Raw genomic sequence first — 22,591 nt, forward strand, 5'->3', positions numbered from 1 at the left:
TGGTGCCAGGTTCGAGGCAGAGAAAGCAGATTTCGACCGGTTGTTATAAATATTGCACAACAGATCGAACGTAGAGAAAATGTGTATAAATATATAGAGGAACTACAATGATCCGTCTATTCTTTCCGCGCAACATACAAAATCTATATATACAACAAGAAAAACTTAAGTCTAATACAAATAGATTTAAAACATAGACCAAATATACGTCTCTAATGAGACTCAATTAGGAATTAGTATCATATTTCAACACCGGTATCCTGTTCCCAGTTCAGCTTAACGAGTGGAGTAGTAGTGTGGAGGTGCACTCGACTACTCCAGTGAAGAGGCTGTCACTGGGGTCGAACAAATTATATCTTGGAAACAAGGGTTGAGGACTGTAGAATCGAGCTTTGATGTCATGGTATGGTAGTTTGAGAATTGAATGACGTGTAGAATTAGATTTCATGGTAGGAAGTACCGATATAATGGCCGTGTTTGATATAGCTTCAGTTTCAAATTTATTTTAAGCTGTTCAAACTAGCTTTAAGAAACCTTGAATTAGAGTTATAAGATTGAGAATATTTAGTTAAGTCATTTAATTTTTATTTTAAATAAAAAATAAAAGTTTAAACTACTTTATTTTATTATACAAATTAAGCTGCAGCTATACAAAACAAAACTAATTTTAGAACTCTCCTAGCAAACATGATCCTATTGTTATGAAGAGTTTCAAAATTAAGAGATGTTTCATCCGAGTATATAGGTTTTAGAGTGGTCTCATTGCATATATGGGGACATTTTTTCTAGGTTCCAGGAATTTCGACATACTTTGTCATAATTATAGTACGAACATAGCGCCCGCGTAGCATGATAAACAAAAAAAATTGGATTTTCAAATGTTGCGGGTGTACTTTTTATTAATTATGGAGATTTTGCTATAGGACACTGATAAAAATTGCCCTTCATGTAGGACACTGTCAAAAAAATTCTTTGCTGCAGTAGTATAAGTCTTTGCTGCAGCAAAGAAACGAGTATCCTACAACAAAGAATTTTTTTAGCAGTATACTACATCAAATTTCAAGAAAAGTTAGTGTCCTACCAAGATTTTCCAATTGACAAACATCCTTTTGGTCAATTGTGGCTATCCATATATATTCTTTGGAATACTCAGCGTGTGGCGGAGAACAGTTGTGTGCGCGCGCGTGCGCATACACGATGATATGAGGTTGTTGCGTGCTATCTACGTTATAATTTGGTTGAGACCTAACTATTTTCCATGCAAGTATTTCAAAGGAGTTTTGCATCAAACAATTTATTTTCTCATATATCTTAAAAAATACTAATCCTACCTTCCAAAGGGGGCCCAAGTGTGCCCATTGCAACTGTGTGCAACACATGTGATGCGTGCGCTTGTATAGTTTCTCTAGCATGATTCACAGAAATAAACTACACATTGCATGCGGACTATATATGCGTAGCTTTTTTCTAAACAATATTATTTTATTAAAAAAATATAAAAATAATTTTCAAAATCTAATATTTTCATTAATAGATTTATGTCTTGGTACTCCGTGTGCATGTCTCCGCGTGCTGACATGCTACATGTCAGTGGGTTCTAAGGTCTGTCGGTATTCCGCATGTCAACAAATCCTTTGTCTTGAGGTTTTAGGTCTGCTGGCACTCCGTGCGCCAACAAATTCTTGGTCTCGCAGATGATAATCAAAGAAAAATTCATAATTTTTTCATATAATCTTAGATAGAGATGATTTTTATATGAAAATTATACGTATCGATGATATCTATAATTTCGTAATTGAATACTTTTCTATTTTAATCTGTTTAGTATCAAAATAGTGACTAGAAATTCCGACGGTATCTATTTATACTAATATGGAATTTTACGTATTATTTTTTAATTTTTTAATAAAATAATATTATTTCAAAAAAATTCCGCATATCAGGAGAAGACGCCTTTCAGTTTTATGATCCGAGACTTTTGGGTCGCAAGACTCGCACGGTGATTCTGCAATCGACGAGTGTCCATGCGACCCGACCGGCCCCTCTTCCAACGACCCTAAAACCTCGACATCTCCTCTCTCTCCTTCCTCTCTCTTTCTAGAACGCGCGCAAGAACACGAGAGGCGACTTACAGTCTTGCACCAACCCCCAACTTAATTACAGGGAGAGGATACCATTATCATCGAGGTCACTGAGGTCGTGCGATCTTTAATTTACCGCTGCGCGCCGTCATCATGGAAGGTGGCGGCTCGGCAGAACCAAGGACGGAGAAGGAGGAGGAGAAGGCCGGAGCCGCCGAGAGGAGGGGCGCCGGCGCCGGCGCAGCCATGAAGTTCCGCGTGTCCGCGCGGGCGCCGCACGGCGTCGAAGCCCTGCTGCTGATCGGCGGCGCGGCCCTCGTCGGGGCCGCCGTCGTCGCGTGGCGGCACGCGCGCCGCGGCAAGGGCGGCGCCAAGAACCAGCGCGACCGGCAGCCAGTGTACGTTTCGTTTGCTAAGGATCGCCTTGAAATTCGTGATCTTTGGCCGATTACAAGATTAAGCAGATTATCTGTGTTGGTTCTTGAGCGCCGGAGTTGAAAAGATTGGGTTTTCTGGGTGAATTTTGTAGGAAAGAAGAGGTTTTGGATGGCGGAGTTGTCGAGGATGAGAAGGTGAGTGATGCGCGTTCATTAATGGGAATCGGTGTTGTTGGTATCTTTCCTTTTCAGGTGAAATTGTACATGCAATTCGGATGAAATTTTTTGGATTCAGGGAGGTGCGGCGGCATGGAAGCTTGATCGGCCTGATGAGAATTTGAGTGGGGAGAACACCAAGATTGGATCCTATGGATTGGTTGGTATCTCCGATCTCCATGAATTATTATATTTTTTTGAATTATGATGGGGGTATGCATGCGTCTATGTATGGTTCCCTTGTCAGTGTGTAAATTCCTCTGAATTATGGATTCAGGATGGCGAGGCGACAGCGGAAATTCGTCACATTCACAAGGATGAGATAGTTGCGGAAGAATTGGTCTGTTTCTCTATGCAAAATTTTGGAGTAACTTGGATCAGATCAATGCACATCGTGCACTAATTGTTCCAACGTGGCTTACCTTTTTTGGTGCACCTTTTTCTAAATTTGGGTTTCAGGACACCAAGCCTGCCGAAAAATTTGATCAGAGTTCAAGCAGGAAACCTGTCGAGATCAAAACTCACGATATGGTCAGTGTTTCTTTGCTATGCACAATTGCACAAATGAAACTTTTCTGCCATATATGCATTGATTGTTGCCTTAATTTTGTGCATTTTTTCCCCTTGAATTTGTGTTTCAGGACATCAAACCTGCAGAGAAATTTGATCAGAATTCAAGAAGTAATCCTGTCGAGATCACCATGCATGAGGTCGGTGTTTCCTTTGTATGCGCAATTGTGAAAGCTGAATTCTTTATGCTGTAGTGCCTGTATGTGCATTTTGTAGGAGGCTCATTGTAGCCTTCTTATTTTTGCATATTCATCTAAATTTTTTGGCTTCAGGAGAGTAAAAGTGTGGAGAAGGTTGATGAAAACTCAAGCAAGAAGGACATCAAGAACAAGATAACTCGGAATGTACTGACTTCTTCTTTCTTTGATCAAAAGTTTGGAAATCTGCAGTGTCTTATCATCTATGCAGCCTTATTTCCTCTACCTGTTTCTTCTGAATTGTGATTTTTAGGAAAATGAAGATGTGGTGACCTCTGATCAGAGCAACCTTAGCATCACTGGTCCGGGGATTGCTCTCCATAAACATAGCAACAACAGTGATGATGCTCAAGAGGCCGAATCAATGGAGAACACACCAACAGCGCAACTGATGATACATCAAGAACAACCCTTAAACGACATGATGACAGATACTGTGACAGAAACAGAAGAAGCAAAACTGGGAGAAGGAACAGATTCTGTGACAGAAACAGAAGAAGCAAAACTGGGGGAAGGAACAATCATAGACAAAGATGTGTATAAACAGGAGGAACAGAAGGCAATTGCAGAGCTGATTGGGCTTGTCGGCTCACCGGCACTATCTTCTCTTGTTAAGCCAAGAGAGAAGAAAGAGCCAGCGCTTCAGGGACGGAACGAGACAGGTATGAAGATCGAGCAAGACTGCACCAATGGTGTGCTAAAGGAGCATGACCTGAGCAAAGCAGGAGCAACGCCGGGAGGAGCCATCGTGACCATGGATCGCAGGAGCGTTTCGATGGCCATTGTTGCTCTTATATTTGCAGTGACTATCGGAATAACAATAATCATGCACTTATATGCCCCTCCGCGAGCAACAAAACTTCAGATGGATTCGCAGTAAGTTTGCAAGGGTGCAATGAAGTTCTTTCTGTTGTCAGTGCAAGTGCTGAGGTTCGCAAGGATCCATTGGGGCTAATTTCAGGGCCTAATGCGCACGGATGAACGACATAGGCAGAGTTAAAAGGTACAAGATGCGAAGAATTCTACTATGAGTCACGAATGAGATTTTGTAGCCATTATATGATTTATACAAAAGTAGTAATTTGCGAGTACCAACTATCGAGAAGCACAATCAAGGCAGAAGATAATCGGATTTCTTCAGGAGTGTTGGTTTTTCTTCTGTAGGGTATGTTAATGCTGAGAGCAAATTGATAGGGTTACCAAACTATGTTGAAGTTGGGCTAAGGGTCTGTAAGAATTTGTAGTTGGGTATTCCCAACTCTTAAAGTTCTTAGAGTTGAAGCTGGAGATAAACTGAGGATATTTGAGTGAGTCATTTTATTCATATTTTATATAAAAATGGTATAAATCACTTTATTTAGCTTACAAACTCTAGATCCAATATGAATCACGTAGTTAGAATTCTATCAAACATACCCTAAATTAAGATCTTAATGTTACATTTGAAACTCTTATCTTGTCATTCTACCGTTTATTTGAGATCTTTGAATTACCCTCTATATATCCTGAAGCTGCTCATGCTAGGGCTTGAAGCACTGGCATACAAAAATCTAGTTCTTCTCCATGCCGTCTGATCGTCGCATGTTAATTTTAAATACCATCGCAGAGAGTTTGGGCCTACAAATGCAACCACAAACTCGAAATGTGTTTGAAAATGACATGTTGTCGTTATCTAAAAAATGGTCACATGTAGAGTGCCATAGCGAAGCACGGGGCCTACAAATGCACAAACTAAAATGTTGGAGGATGACATCTGTCACATTTTCTATGCCAATGGCGCAAAATGACCACGCTCCCTCATCCTTTTTTTTCTTCTAATTTTCTTTATTCATGTCTTTTCATTGGGCTTGGTCCTACAAAGATATGTGCAAACATGTCATCTTGGAATATTTTTTCCCGTAGTTGGCAGTATTTCTTGGATGATCCTGAATTACAGGTAGCAACACAAATTTGCGAGGACATTTATAATCCTAGAATATTATATGACAATTCAAGCAGTATATAGAAAATTTACTGGTAGTGCCTAATCAAGAGCTGAATTTTTATTTAAAATATATTTTACTAGATGTATGTAGCCCGTTCACCGGTGACAAGGAAAAATCACCCGTTCACTTGGTGATTTTTTATAAAAATTGCCCAATGGAAGGTTGAGAAGGTAGGGTTCCCATTAGCAGCGATTTGGGTGACATGTCACCTGACATTCATGGGGTGACAGGGTTACCTCACTGCATAACACATCTTAAAAAAATTATAACTTTTCCATATAAACTTGAATGGAGATGATTTTTATACGACATGGTCAGATCTGAACATTCTATTAACATTTTTGGTATTTAAATAGCTTCAAATAAAAAATGATCAATTACAAAGTTATACATGTTATCGAGGTCTACAACTTTTATATAAAAATCATCTCCATCAAAGGTCATATAAAAAAAATATGAGTTTTCAAAGGTTGTGCTGCGCGGTGAGGTAACCCTGTCACTCGTAGAATGGGCGACAGGTCTAACAATCACCGATTCGCCTGGTGACAGGTCACCTAAACTGCTTCAAATGGTGGACCCTACCTTCTCACCATTTCAATGTGTGATTTTTACATGTCGCTCGATGAATGAGCGACAAGCGTCTAGTTTTGTCATTTTTTTAAATGTACGCCTAGTTTTGTTAAATTAAGAAAAAATATATATATTTATGAAAAATTCTTCGAGAGCCCGTATCCTGGGATTCCGGCCAAAGGCCAAAACCCCATAGGTCCACAATCTTTTCTATCTATCAAAACTATAAAGCTACGGATATGTTTGGTCTTGAGCACCTGATCCAATGCCTCCGGATCGAATCCAATACCTCCAACATCTCCCCGCTTGTTCTGCCTGATCCGCGCCATGTCTTCCTGCCTATTCGCATATGGAAATAATCGATCATGTTCGCTTATGGAAATAATTGTTTGTAAACCTCCAATCAATTTAGAAACCTGCAATTAATAGGCAATATCAACGTTAAAAATATTAATACACAATTATTTATTTACATCTATATCTAATAACTATATTCAATCTATATCTTCTATAATAATTAGGTATAGAATGCAAGAGTTATGCATGAGCTTTTGATATTGCCACATCTGGTTTTAATAGATAAAATCAGATGTGGTTTATGTGTGCCCAGGATGTTTAACACATATAAGGACTCACAGGTGAAGTAACAAAATAAATACTTTAAAGAAATAAATGTTTAACTCTTACAGCTATATATATATTGCTTCTATGTAGATACCTACAGCGGAACAAAAGCACTGGTACCCAACAACACCACAAGCAACCGACCGGGAGACACGCTCCTAAAACGTCACAACCTCGCCTTGATAGTCTTCAATATCTTCACTCACTGAGTAGCACCACACATGTCGCATGACATAAGAAAAATAGTAAGTATGAGCAAATGACGCGTTCAACAAGTATACATGAGAATAATGATATGTAGGCTTATAACAAAGACAAGCTAACACATGATATATTTGCGTAAATATGAGTAAAGAAAACGATTGAACTTAAAAACATTGAGCAATTATTAAATGAATGCAACCCAATTAATTCAGCCATTAAACACCGCCTAAGGTTAGCCACCTTGCAAACCATAACCATCTTGTATCTCTAGTACTACGATACCATAACCATAACCATTACATACCCACAATCAACTAATCATGTGAGGATCCAAGTCTACCATAACCACGGTCATGACTGTTATATCAGTTTTTACACTCTGCAGAGTTTGTCCCGCTTTCCTCACGAGTCATGATTTCATCACCTGCAAGCAAATGACTAAATTCTCCATTCGACCAGTGCTGATTAGGCATATCTCACACTGCCGAAGGTGTGAAAGGATAATGATGTCGCCTAGAGGGGGGGGGGGTGAATACGCTTTTTTACAAAAAAATCGTCCCCTTTTACCGTTAGTCTAAATTTGCAGCGAAAAATAAACTAACAGATTTTTCACAAGTGAAAATCCTAAATATACTAGGCTCAACTAGTGCACAATCACCCTAAATAAGTATAACAATACAATCATAGGGTGACAAAGATTATTCAAAAATAGCAAAAGATATGCAAGAAAACTCTAGTTGAAAATCCTAAAACACTGTTCACCGGATACTCCGGGTTCAGATCTGATTGTACAGTATCCAGAGTTTCCGGGTTGAATCCAGAACCTCCGGGTTCAGCAGAGAATGAACTCAAAACTGAAATTAAAGTACGCCTAAAGAGTTTTATCTCAAACCAAATGAAGTCGTGTGTTCCAAGTGATGATTCCAAGTAGATCCACAGAGTCCTACACACGAACAATTAGATCGAGCAATATGTATAAATATTAAGCAAGAACATAAGAATAAGGAAACAAGAGAGGAGACATATGATTTGTTTTCTGAAGTTTGGACACCTCCTCTAGAGGTTCCTACGTCTCTATTGAGGGGCTCGGTCACACTTAAGCCCAGTCTCTCTCAACCATTTTTCTCTTCAAGCTCGGTCATACTTGAGCTTGGGGTTTCACTCTTGATTTATTCCCTTCTTGAGATAAAATCGAAGCCTTCACAAACTTCCCGTGGCATGCCACAACCTTGGGTGCTCGTTGGCGACACCTAGCCGCCTAGGAGCTCAAAGCTCCAAGAGTAACAAACACTTCACAAACTTCTCGCTGATGAACTTAAATGCTCAAGAATAGAGTTTAGTTCACTTGCACTCAATCTTTCAATCTCTCAATCCAACTCATTTTTTTCTCAAATCACACACTAAAATGGAGTGAGAAGGAGTTCTTTTGGCTCTAGAATATTTTTCTTTTGTGTTCTTGCAACGCGCAACAAATAATGAGGGTGAGAGAGTATATATACCAAACCCCCAAAAACTAGCTGTTACACAACTTTTTGTACTAACCCGGAGTATCCGGGTCAACCCGAAGACTCCAGGTTGGCACTAGAACGCTTAACCTAGAACCCTGGCCGGAGCTCATCCTGGAGACACCGAACAGAACATCAGAACTCGAAGTATCTAGGTCAATCCAGAGTATCGAGGTGAAATACTTAGGCGCTAACAGACCACCCAGCTCGGAGCTAAACCCAGAGACTCCGGCCAACCTGGAGTATCTGGGTTAGCTCGGAATGTCCGAGTTCAGCACAACTGACTGAAAACGGTGATAATTTTTGACCCGAAGACCAATTTCGATGATTTTGGACTCTATGGAAAGCTTATTCAAAGGGATACACATCTCAAATGAATTCATGAACTCAAACACAATGGGTTAAACTAGGAACACTCCGAAACCCAATTTAGACATTTTCATACTTTTCGCACCGGGCTCTTTAAGCTAACTCTCACTTTGGGTTAGTTAGAAAACTCTTGAACACTGAGACATGACAATTAGCTCTACGTTGCATTCCTCTTAATAGTGCGGCATACCTATACTCAAATTGAAATGTAAAACTCGTTTGAACTAATTTGAGCATTTGAATACTTTTAAGTATTGCTTCTTTCTTTCAAACCTTGAGGGTTGCCAACTTCCATATAATCTTCACTTCATCTCTTCTTAATTCTTCATATGATTGATGCAAGTCACCCATAGATTCCCATAGCCTCACATGGTGCATTGGGGCAAAGCCTCACTCTCCCTTCACTGTCGGCTTGGTCCTTCGGTGCCAAGCCATTTGCTTGCCCTTCACCACCGGATGGTCTATCGCAGTCGAGTCTTGCTTGCCCTTTACCGTCTTGCCATAGAAAACCATTTTGTATCTGACATCTTCAATAAATTCACTTTATAATATATGGAGTCCAATCTTGTTCTTCATTCTTGGTATATATGATTTTAATTCAACTTATGTATTATTATTGAACCTAACCCCAACTCACTCTCAAGTATAAAGCACATGGGTTGGTCCATAAAACTCTATTGATAATGGCATACCTTTAGTTACTTGATTTCCACAAGTAACTTAGCCTTCATTCTTCAAACTTCTTATTTTTCTTATGAACATCACTAAGATCTCAATGATTTTGATGCAATTTTTTGAACTCATGGTATTTCTCAATGAATCCATACTTCATTTCTTATGCATCTCCTATGAAGTAACCTAATAACAATTCTCAGCATCAATGTTAGTCCATAGGTATTGTCATTAATTAGCAAAACCACATATAAGGGCTAGATGCACTTTCAATCTCCAATATTTTGGTAATGGATGACAATCTCACTATAGGATTATATTTGACAAAATTTTAAAGTTCTAAGTATAAATTTAATCCGAAGATGAATATATACAAAGAACAAGTTTTGGAAATATCAAACATCACAAAGATATTTGAGGTTACCAAAATGAGTTTTACTAGTATCAAATACCACAAATATTTTGATGTTAGTAGAACTAAACATGTATAAAGCAAACTCTACTATAATCTATGCATGTGTGAATGAATCTTGAATATAATTGCATGCATTGTCTATCTCAAATTTGGACGGAGTTTATTTTATACATATGAAGCAAGCATGACAAAGTATATATGAAAATTAATATGCTCATGCAAAGAAAAAAAACTTTTCAAAAGCAAAAGAATTGCATGATTTTGCTTTTAAAACTGAGTTGCATGCTTTTGTTTTTAAAACTCCCCCAATTGACATTCTCTTTACGAATAAAATATCTATTACAAATTTTCCCCCTATGAGCATTAATTCTCCTCCATAAGAAAAGTCCTCTTACAAAATATAACATATAGTCCAAATTCTCCTTCAATTGACATCAATGTCAAAATAAAATCATTGAAACAAATTCTCCCACAATTGATGTCAAATTGGTAAGAATTATAGAGAACTTGCATAAAGAGAAATTGGTAAGTACATTAGCTCTATCCCACAAAAAAAATCATCGAGAGCTAGCGCAAGACCATATATAGTGTAAACTCCTCATAATATGTGTATTTCTCATAATTTAAGTTAAACCAAATACACTTATCCAATTATGAATTATGTGAGGAGAACAAACTATTTAATAGATCAAAGGGGATCAAAAGATACCGAATGAGATTTTAAAGGATATAAATTGAAAAATATATCAAATGCAACAGCAAAGATATCAATTAAAATTTCAAAAGATATCAATTGCATACCCATTAAAAAATATACCAATTGAAAAAGAGTATCAACTGAAATAAACGAAGGCAAAATAAGCATAAGTCTGAGATTAGACACAAAATTGAACATAGAAAAATAGTTAATATTATAATGAATATCTCGTTTCGCACAAAGTGTCAACATCTCATAAGCATACATGTTCAATAAGGCCAAACAAACCGGACTAAAAATCTTAAGCAAAAGATTTTGCAATTTTCATCAATATTGCATATAAAATCAATTAAGCATTTGATGTGAAATCTTTTGCATATTTGGGATTGGATGAATCATAAACATGACTATAAAGTTCTCACAAAAATATGCTACTTCAAATTACTCATATTTGCAATAAAGAGGTTTTTAAGCACTTGTATGAAAAATAAATTTTCATAAGTTATTTTCATGCTATGATGCTATCTAGAAACTTGTGTAGATTGCATAAAATTAAAACAAATTACCGAGATAGCATTGGATTGATGTAGTAAATTATTGTACATCCTTGCTTGGCTTTTCTTTGATATAGTCTTTTTTTATTCCAATTGAAGTTGAAGGAGATAGTCTTCTTTGTAGATACCATTTGAAAGATAATCCAATTGAAAGATAAAGACCTTGTTCATGAAAAAATTAATTGAAATAATTTTCTATTTGAAATGGCCTTTATTATAATTTATCCAAGCTTGCAATGTATCTCAATTACACATAAAACTTATTTAAGTACAATTTGGTCTCCAAACTAATTGGGTCCAAAAAGGTTAGTGAAACCTACCACATAGAACAAACTCTCCAATAACCGGTGCATATTGATATGATATGGAAATGATAACAAATGAATTTTATACCAATAGATCGATACCAATTAAAAATATATACCGAATGAAGGTATATACCAATTGGAATCAAATGAAAGCTATATGCACCTTTTAGACAATAAAAACACTTGAGAGAGGCTTACTCTAAATGTAGGATAAAAAAAATAAACATGCTATAGATTTAAACATTTAAGTTAAACAAGCATGCTTGTCACTTTCAAGATCCGATAAAGATAAATTTAGAGAAAAATACCAAATAAAAGATAAATATAAAAAAGTTGTACAAAATTATATCTAAGACAAAAGATCAACAAATGATCACTCACAAAGTTCAACTAAATAGCTAAGTTAATGGATTTGAGTTTATAGAGAAATGAATAAGTTCTAAACACGCTTAAAAACTTATCTCAAGAGAGTATAGTGAACATGATACAAGCATTGGGATAATAAGCTTCTAAAAACTCCAAGAGTAAAGTTTCCTTGAAGAAACCAGTATTCCTATCATAGGAGGTAAATGAAATATTTCACAAAGAGAGAAATCACTTAGAAGCAAAATTTTAAAGAAAGATGACCGACAAGTATTACCACTTGTATTACTACTAGTTGTAAAAAAAACAATGGTATATGAAGATATCATAAGTCGGTAATTGCAACCAGATATATATCCACTTTCTTTCAAGAAGCATGAGAAAAAAGAATTTAGAAATTAAACATCATGCTTCAAAGTATTCTTCACAAAATAAACTATTGCAAGTAAACACATAAAAACCATAGTTGACTTGATTCGAATGAGAAATAATTCAAATTAAAAATCTTGAGATTAAATAGCTCGCTATATAAGTACCACAAATCTTAAGTTTCAATTTAAACAAAAAATGGATCAATTAATGGATTCTTACAAAGATAAAATTTATACGAGATTGATATACCATATAGATACTAGATAAACAATTATATCAATTTCAAATGGTATTGCTCAAATATTCACATTTTATGGATTTTTAAGATACACAAAATATAATACTCCTCCATAATATGATAATCTATTAATTTCTGTAAAAGAACCAAAATAGAATTCAATAAGACGGATAAGATCAAAGAAGGCTCCAAAACCATAATCAAGATATGAATGTGTAATGCATCCTACACATACTAGTTGTATGACTTACACATACTAGTTAGCAAGAAAAGCTAGATGCACTAGAAACAAATTAATAGCATATTTAACAAGCAATCAAGACATGTATGGATAATTCGATATGAAATATAGACATGACAAGATTGCAATAAAGTCTACACATGTTATAATAGACACAAGCTCTAAACAAGTATTGATACATAACCTACACATGCAAAAAGCTAGAAACTTCCAGAATCTGGAGTTTTCGGATACAACTCGGAACTTCCAGGTTCTAGAACACTCAGATATTCCAGACTAACCCGGAACAACCGAGTTCTAGAACATTCCAGAAAATATGTAGAATAATAAATCTAACATAATGGACAAGAATATGAATTTAAGGTATTATGACAGAGAGTTATCTTTATAGAGTGACATTAGATAATAATAAATATAATTCAACACAACTTGGCTTTTTTATTCAATTAGATAAATCTTCAAATAATTTAGCCAAGTCTTCAATGTCCTCCATTTCATCCAGAGAAACCATGAGATCATGTAAATGAAGTGCATATTCCATAGCCATTGCCAAGTCCAAATCCTCTAGTACTTCTTTTACCTTATATCTTACAAAGACACAAAAGGTAAAATTTACAAGATATTGTAACTAGATATTTTAGCAATTATCATCTCTTTTTCAAATGTCTCTTTGAACATCATTGATGAAATGGTCTCTTGGAAACTTAATAAGCTCTTGATCTTTCTTGATATTTTTCTTGATGACTCTCACCAAATATTCGTTGCCTAGCCAACGAGATATTATTGGTTCTTGATATTAGAACAATAATCTTCATACTTGGTACCCTTTCCACAAATGATGAGAAATACCACTTGAAAGGAAACTTGACAAGATATGTGCAATATAATTCATCTCAAATTAGCCAAGTCTTCAATGCATCTCCATGTACCTATTTAGCAATCTAAGCACTTTGTGATACCCAAATTATGTTAAGTACTTTAAGTTTAGTCACTAGAAACTTAGACACCAAAATGGTCTTTACATTGACATGAGGTGAACTAATCACCTTAGCAACACAAACACCATTCTTAGCCTTCCTAAGCAAGTATTGACTATTATTGAAAGAGTTAGGCTTAGAAAAGTTACCCTTGGGACAATTTTTAGAAATATAAGCCCAGCAAGTGTAGCAAATGCGATGCATGTCCTTGCAAGATACCTTCTCATCTTTCTTCTTGCTTGCTTCCTTTCTAGTGAGCCTCTTCCTTGATGATATAAGGCCTTCATTTTTCATGTAGGAGCATGATACAACTTTATGTCCCTTCTCATTGCATCCATAACATTTTCTCTTGTTTTTTTCTTGTTTTCTTCTTTGGAAATGTGGTCTTATCATCAACCTTGTTGGAACACATAGAGGCATAGTGTTCCATGCTTGAGCACTTGACATGAGTCATCTTCTTATGTTGGCTCCTACTCATGTCCTTCTCTTTCTTCTTTAAGGAGCAATCTCTCACACGATGACCCTCCTTCTTACCCTTGAAGCAAGTGATGAGAGCATTGATATTCTTTTGATTTTGCCCATTGATCTTGATATTGTTGGACTTGTTATTCTTATTGGAATTGACTCCAAGTTCACTTTTATTTCTTGAATGCACTTGATCCTTGAACTTCTTGCTTTTCCCTTTACTATCAATATCACAAGTAACACTAGGGAAAATATTAGCTTTAAAGCAACAAGGGTTAGTAGGCAATTCATCATTGGATACAAAATTAACATTAAATGAATTTCTATGACTAACACATGTTAAATCTATATTATATAAAGAATGTGTGCTATTGTCCACATGAGGTTCATAGGATTTTACCTTGATAACCATTACCTCGTGAGTTATTTCTAGCACGGCATGAGGATCTACAAGATCCTCATGAGTGCACAAAAGCTTGTCATGACTTTTTTTAGGCTCACATACTTGCCAGTAACCTTTTGAAGTTGAACCTTTAGCTCAATATTTTCTTTCTCCAAAGATGCTACACAAAAATTAGAGTTAGTGGCACAAGCATTATCGATAGGAGAAATAGTAAATTTGTCCTTAAATAAAATGTTGCATTTAGAACATGATTTTTCTAGATAGACTTGGCTTTGATACAAATTGAAAGGATAATGATGTCGTCTAGAGGGACGGTGAATTGGCGTTTTTACAAAAATTCACCCCCATTTACCATTGGCTTAAACTTGCAGTGAAAAATAAACTAATAGATTTTTCATAAGTGAAAATCCTAAATACGCTAGACTTAACTAGTGTATAATCACCCTAAATAAGTGTAAAAGTTACAATCCTAGAGTGACAAAGATTATTCAAAAATAGTAAAAGATATGCAAGAAAACTCTAGTTGAAAATCCTAAAAATACTGTTCACTAGATACTCCGAGTTGACCTGGATACTCCGGGTTCAGATCTGATAGTACAATATCCAAAGTTTTTGGGTTGAATCTGTAACCTCCGAGTTCAGCAAAGAATGAACTCAAAACTGAAGTTAAAGTACGCCTCAAGAGTTCTAGCTCAAACCAAATGAAGTTGTCCTTCGGCGCCAAGCCATTTGTTTACCATTCACCACCGGATAGTCCATTGTAGTCGAGTCTTGCTTGCCCTTCACCGTCTTACCATAGAAAATTATTTTGTATCCGATATCTTTAATAAATTCACTTTACCATATATGGAGTCCAATCTTGTTCTTCACTCTTGGCATGTATGATTTCAATTCAACTTATGCCTTCTTATGGATCCTAACCTCAACTCACTCTCAAGCACAAAGCACATGGGTTAGTACATAAAACTCTATTGACAATGGTATACATTTAGTTACTTGATCTCTACAAGTAACTTAGCCTTCATTTTTCAAACCTCTTCTTCTTCTTATGAATATCACTAAGATCTCAATAACTTCGATGCAATTCTTTGAACTCATGACATTTCTCAATGAATCCATACTTCATTTCTTATGCATCTACTATGAAATAACCTAATAACAATTCTTAACATCATTGTTAGTCCATAGGTATTGTCATCACTTACCCGAGTATCACCTAGAACTCATTGATCTTGATGCATATATCTCCTCCATGCATCACCTATAGAACATCCTACTAATAATTCTCAACAACATAGTTAATTCATAGGTATTGTCATTAATTATCAAAACCATACATAAGGGCTAGATGCACTTTCAAGGTGTGTGGCCAGGAGATCACTACAAGGTTGTTACAAAGTTCTCCTAGTATGTGTATGCTCATTGAGGTTTCACCGCTAGGGTTTATGGAATTCCCTTCCAACCCAGAAGCTCCCTCTTGCGCCGGATAGTTCAGAGGATCAAAGATCCCTTTCCCAAACGTCCATTACCACTAACCAAATGGTTCTGGATCTAGAGCTGTCTCCATATATCCACTCCTACCGTTTGGCACACACAAACTGGAATCCACTAATTAATAAGCTAGACCCCGTCATAAGGGCTCGTGGTTGGTACATTACTTCTTGGGTTGTCGCTCCATGAACTAGTCCTTACTTAGGTTACTTGAGCAATTATTAAACCAACAACATAACCACGACCACTATCACTAACATCACTATGCTCAAGACCTAAAATTTCATGTTGCTAAACCATTAACAAATTAACCATCATCGTTGCTTATGTTCATTAGTCAAGTATATGACACTTCCCAACATCCTGATAGCATGGCTAAGCATTTCTATCCATAAAAGATACCTAACCATAAACCACTTAGGCTTCAAAAAATGATAAGGGAATATCTAGTTAAATCATAACATAGGTGACTGCACATGAAGTTGACATTGCATGTAATTTTGTAAAACAAAACTGTTTAAAACATAGGTTTAAGATGATCAAGAAGTACACTTGCCTTTTACCTAATGCTGCTCAGTGTTGTCGAAACCTCGGTGTCGAAATCCCTCAAACAAATCTGAAGCATTGTCAACTAATCGTGAATTCTATCAACAAACAAAAGCAACACCAAATAAACACCAAACAAACTCCAAATTGCACAAATAATAGGAATAGAATGATAGACTAGGATCTTGGATTGGGCTGAACAAGGAGAACAGATCGATTGGACTTCTTTCGAAGAAGGATAAAGATATAGGAACAAGGGCTTCACTTGAGATAATAGAAAAGATTGGCTGAAGCATTAACATGTGTGACCTACAAATTAACAAATTATTTTAATATCATAAATCCATATTTGTGATACTATCGAGGGTTAGTCCCTGACAATGATACTGGGGTATACCTGACGACGGGCGCGTGATCCACGACCTGGGGCCATATGTCCTAGCTGTGTGCATGTGATGAACTCAAAAACACTAGAAGTTATTTAGGTTCGGGCCTCCCTTAGGATAATAGCCCTACATCTTGTGTATTTTTTTTGATATGGTTCTGAATGAACTGGTTACCCTCTACCTCTTCTTCATGTCTCCCTCCCTTTATATATCTGAGGGAGAGAGGACTTACATAGGAACCCAAGCTAGACCCAGGTCTAGCTAATCCTTCTAACCTATGCCCACAATTATAGCGAGTGGCTGCATTCCACTTGCCATGTCGATCTGCAGGGTCTATGCCATTAGTCCCACGCCTGCGCCATCCTTATCGCCTGATCTGCCAGGTCTCATCCCCACATGCCGTCTGTGCTCCTGCAAAACCTACTATCACTCTTTGTCAAGCCATCCCATAGTGTTTAATGCTACGGGACGGGACACGACAAGCCTATGCCGGTCGCACCTAAGTCCGCCCAGAAGGAAGACCTGGGTAAGAGATAACACTTGAGTGGAAAAGTATGTAATGAAATTACACTGATTAGGCACATACCTGCCCCGCAACTAGAGAAAACTGGTCATGGGGTTTCCCTCTGAGACCTGAAGACTGGTCGGAGAAACTGGTCATGTGGTCGCTGGCTGGACACGTCGAGAGACCATGCTCCTGCCCAATCATGACGTGTAGAAAAGGTTGATATTTGACCGCCGTGGATCCCCCTGCCAAGGGACCCTATTATTCTTTACACTGATAGTAACCCCCAAGCTCCCTCGCGGATATGGTAGACTGAGCGGTTTATCATGTGGTCGTGGTTGGACCCAGTCATACCATTTGGGCCCCGGGTGAACATGAGTTCACTCAGGGAGTGGTTGGCGACATGGTCCACTTTCGTGGCTAGCTCAGAAAACCACATCCCTAGGGGAGGTTAAACGTCCGAAGAGAGAGAATCCTGGGAGCGAGAAAAAAGGAAGGCGTGTGCATGGGAGAGGATCGTGGGAGAGAGAAACTTTAATTGACGCTAGACCTGAGGGAATTTTGGTTCCCCATGCGGCCTCTCAAATTCCGAAATGGCTGGGCTTGCGGTGGTTGGGATATCGCACTGGCCTTAAAAGTTGGACAGCCAAAGGCTCCCCATGAAACTTTTCGCCATCTCCCTAGTCACCAAGCCCTAGAGCCTAACGCATATCGCCTTCTTCTTCATCAGAGCTTTCCTTACAGCCCCCCCAGACATCCCATGGCACTGCGCACTGGCAATGAGCCCAACTTTCCTAAGTCGAAGTGCACCAAGACGAGGCAGAAGGTGATGTACAAGAGTCGTCTGCACCCTCGCCGCCTTTCTTCTGGGTACCGTGCTAGGGAGGACACGCTTGCTCCCCACGAAGGGGAGATCGTGATTTTTCCCCTTCTTCCTAGTCGGTCTCGTGCCATCCTTCTCCGAGTTCTTCACTATCGCCGTTTCCTTCTATGACGTCCATCACCTCTATCTCAACCCCAACTCCATTATCATGCTAAGTATTTTTGCTCACATGTGCGAGAACTTTATTGGGGTCGAGCCGTACCTCGATCTCTTTAGGTACTTCTACATGGCCAGGTCGGTGGCCGAGCCAGCCACCGAGAGCTGTGGGTTTCGTCTCCACAATGGCCTCATCGGCTCATACCTCACGATGGGCCTTAAGTCCTCATGGTCGGGCTAGAGGGAGGACCGGTTCTACCTCAAGACCGAGGACACCATGGATAATATCCGTCTGCCGAGCGAACTGGCTCAGTACCATGAGGACTAGGGAACCACCCCCACGCCCACCACGGAGTTGTTGGTCCTCATGGCTCGGGTCAAGAATCTCGTGAGCACCGGGCTAACGGGAGCGGGCATCGTCCGTGACTTCGTCAAGCGCCGATTGTGCCCCTGCGAAGGAGAGAGCACACGTCCTATTTGTACACCGGGAGGGATAAGTCACTCGAGAAAGCTCCACAGGTAATGTCGCATCCCTTTTCATGGCGTATGCTTGTTGATCATATGGTATCTTACATATTCCCTTATCTCAGAGTTGGTCGACGATGTCATTGACTAGTGGGTCAAACTCCTGATGGCGGCCACTGCGAGGAAGAATGGACCTCCGTGAGACGCTTTTCCGCTGTGCGATCTGTCGCCTTCAGAGAGGGCCCACTGCATGGTATGCCTGGCTTTTTCTTATATTTTTTTATCCTCGATCTTCCCATAGGTTGAGGTTTCATAGTTTGTACTACAACAGGATCTTCCACTAGTCGACGTATTGCGTCTGGTGACTGCTGAGGCCATGGCCGTAGAAGTCAGCACAGCTGGTCGTGGAGGTTGCCAGACTGCCTAGAGCTAGACGGAGGCTAACGGTGGTGGTCTCAAGAGTGGCGCTGGCCAGCAAGGAGCTGACGCACGTTGCTCCGACCAGCCTGACCCCGACAATGTGCCCACCTACCAGACATCGCTCAACCACACCCCTTCTGCCTAGACCGAGAGCGGTCAGGCTGCTATCGGCCGAGCATTTGCGCTTAGGGGGGAAAGACTAGCGGGGGACTCGTCTGTCCTAGATGCGTCCAAGCACATCCGTGGGTCGTCTGTAGACCTGTCTTCCTCGAACAGCTGGTCCAGTGGCTTCGTGAGGACCAAGCTCGTGCTCACATCACCACGTCCGCGGTGAGTTCTCTGGTTGGTGTAGGATACACCGAATTTGTATTCTCCTTTTGATTATGTGGTTCTGTTGTTGTTGCAGGCCCTCGACCGCTCATACGGCCCTGGTCGTGACTCCCCCTCTGGCGCCACAGTAGGGCATTCTAGTCCCTCCTCCAGCGTCCTCTTTGGCCCTGGGAGCACTAATCATGACTCCTGTGCTGACGGAGCTGGTCATGGAGCCCGTTCCAGAATCCGACCTGCTCTCTGTGGTCGCCCGTTTCCCGAGCTCGGTTCGCAAGCTGGTTGCTGACAAGGAGGCGGCAGCGAGTAGGTGCGTCGAGCTGGAGACGCAGCTGGCTCAAGAGAAGGAGGCGAGGCTCGTGCTTCAGTAGAAGTACAATGAGCTCCAGCACTAGCGAGCTGTGCTCGCCGCCAAGAACCTCTAGCTCCAGGCAGATGAGCATACCACCCATGAACTTCTCCTGGATGCCTTTAAGGTGTTGGCGGATACCTTGGGGAAACTTAGGCTGGACATCATTGAGCTGAAGTCATGACCCACAGCCCTGTCCTGGGCCGATGCCACCAAGGTTCTCTCGGAGAGGTTTCCTAAGCTCTCAGGTATCCTGGTGGTGAGAGCTGCGGAGGACGTGACGGAGGCAGTGAGGGAGACTGTGGGGTACGTCCGGACCCCAAATTCAATCTAGATGTCATTCGGGAGGGTGTCGCGGCCATCGGACCTGAAGCCGAGGAGAAGCTGCGGCAGGAGTGGCAAGGGGCTGTAGATTTCGTGGAGTCTGTTTTTAGGGTGGAGACCGCCAAGGAGTAAGAACCAAGCAGTAACTCTGGTTTTGAAATATATCTAGATGATGCCTTTTGTTTTCTGATATGCTTGTGTTGTTGTTTTGGTCATAGAATCCACGACATGTCCGAACCTGGTGCTCACTCCAAGCCCCCGACCACGCCCATAAACAGAGAGCGGCTAGAGCCGACTGGCCCCTCTGCTCGCAGTGTGCCCTCGACCACGCATACCGACGACTTGGTGACCAGCGTACTCAGAAGGGGGTGACAGAGTGTGAGCAGGGTTTTGCGGTCAAGAGAGCGAGTTTGCAGGGCGATCTCCAAGGTACGTTGGTCTGACCATCTAAGCTACGTGCAGTCTTAGGCTAGCTACATAAAATTTTGACAAGCTGACTCCTGCATGGCTCTTGTCCTATTTGTCGACCAGCTTGTCGGGAGGAGCTACATACGGTACGGTGGGACCTGGCATAAATGACTAGGGAGAACGACCAGCATCGAGAACAGTTCTACGATTGCCTTAGTCTCTTTCGGGATGAACTCCTCGCGACGCAGAGGGACCGGGAGCAGATGGTCAGGGAGAACGACGATCGGTGCGAAAATTTCTATGATTGCCTTAGCCGGGCTTTTATCCCCTTCGACTCATTGCTCTGGTCCGCCAGCATTTAGGTTCGCCCAACACCCGAGAACACTATGAACGGTCATATTGACTGGTTTTTGGCGGCCTCCAAGGAGGCTCGTGATCTCGAGGATAGGCTTCACATGATGGTGGGTGACCACTTGCTGGATGGTGGAGCCACCAGCGCCTGCCTTGCCTTGGCATACGTCCAGGAGCATTTTCTAGACATTGACCTTATCCTGGCAATTTCTGAAGGCTTTGCCGATGCTACGAGGACCACAGAGGAGCTTTGAGGTCAGGCTGACCTATATCTGTTTGTCGTTGGTTCTCTTTTTTGGACTATTTGGTTTGATCCCCTACTACATGTTTTTGGGTCCCGGGTGCGGCCTGGGGTTTGCTTTGTAATGAGAGGACTTGTTATTTACGCAAAGTTTTTTTCTGTGCTCAGGTAGTGAGTAGATTAGGAGTGCTTGCTATGCATGAGGGGATCACATTGCACTGCTCATGAGTTAGGTTCCAAGCGCTAGCAATGGATTAGCGTGACAAGTCCCTCGGTGGTGATTAGTGCTCGACCCGGGTTGGGACCTGTGGGCTCATGGTCGTTAGGGTGGCCCTCAGCACGACAAGCCCCTCGGTGGCGACCAGTGCTTGACCCAAATTGGGACCCGTGGCCTTGTGGTCGTGATCCTACGAGCGTCTATACCTTTCACTTTGCGCGAGTGGCTTGCTTTTGTTCCATGGTGTAGTCGCTCGTGAGTTAGGTTCCTGCGCTCATGATGACTTTTGTTCTGACAAGTCCCTCGGTGGCGATCAGTGCTCAACCCGGGTTGGGACATGTCGTCTCGTGGTCGTTAGGGTGGCCCTCAGCACGACAAGCCCTTCGGTGGTGACCAGCGCTAGACCCGAATTGGTACGCGTGGCCTTGTGGTCGCGATCCTATGAGCGTCTATACCTTTCACTTTGCGTGAGTGGCTTGCTTTTGGTCCGACAAGTCCCTCGGTGGAGATCAGTGCTCAACCCGGGTTGGGACATGTCGTCTCGTGGTCGTTAGGGTGGCCCTCAGCACGACAAGCCCCTCGGTGGTGACCAGCGCTAGACCCGAATTGGTATGCGTGGCCTTGTGGTCGTGATCCCACGAGCATCTATACCTTTAACTTTGCGCGAGTGGCTACATCTGGTTCTAACCCCACCAAGGTGAGTGATCGGGTGGAAAAAAACTTGGCTGCTAGGGAAACAGACACAGATTCTAATAGTTCTAGCCTCCAATCATCTGGTCAGAAGAAGAAGAACTCTGACCAGGCGGTCAAGCCTTTGAAATGTAAAAACTTACAATTTGTGGGAAATTGTTTCTGTTTGTGAAATCCTGCAAAATAGAGAGCCTAGTTTCTAAAACTTTAAAAGACTTACAAGTCATGTTTCCATGCTCGTCCGGAAGGCCCTGTAAAATAGGAAAATAGTCTCTTTTCCGAGTAGCCTTACATATAGAACTGATGCTCTGTGAGCTGTGTGGTTTGTGGCCGACCTCCGTGGTGGACTTGACCATGCCAGGTCGGGAACTATAGATCGCATCGGGGTTGCCCGTGACTAGTGTCCGTTCTGAACCTTGTGGTTGTGAAAAAGCCTGGGGTTTTGTTGGCATTGGGCTACTCAAAGTTAGAGCACGTTCATGAAACTCT

General features: G+C 40.6%; 1 protein-coding gene across 1 annotated transcript; it reads left to right on the forward strand.

The window, feature by feature from the left end:
* Window positions 1-2,046: 2,046 nt before the first annotated feature.
* LOC133906616 (uncharacterized) lies at window positions 2,047-4,792 on the forward strand. Its single transcript, XM_062348570.1, has 8 exons — window positions 2,047-2,479; window positions 2,611-2,653; window positions 2,754-2,834; window positions 2,952-3,014; window positions 3,134-3,205; window positions 3,316-3,384; window positions 3,517-3,588; window positions 3,695-4,792. The coding sequence occupies exons 1-8, from the start codon at window positions 2,235-2,237 to the stop codon at window positions 4,319-4,321; spliced, it is 1,272 nt and encodes a 423-aa protein (XP_062204554.1). The 5' UTR covers window positions 2,047-2,234; the 3' UTR covers window positions 4,322-4,792.
* The last annotated feature ends 17,799 nt before the right edge of the window (window positions 4,793-22,591 follow it).

This window comes from Phragmites australis, chromosome 23 (genome assembly GCF_958298935.1).
Source record: "Phragmites australis chromosome 23, lpPhrAust1.1, whole genome shotgun sequence".
NCBI lineage: Eukaryota > Viridiplantae > Streptophyta > Magnoliopsida > Poales > Poaceae > Phragmites > Phragmites australis.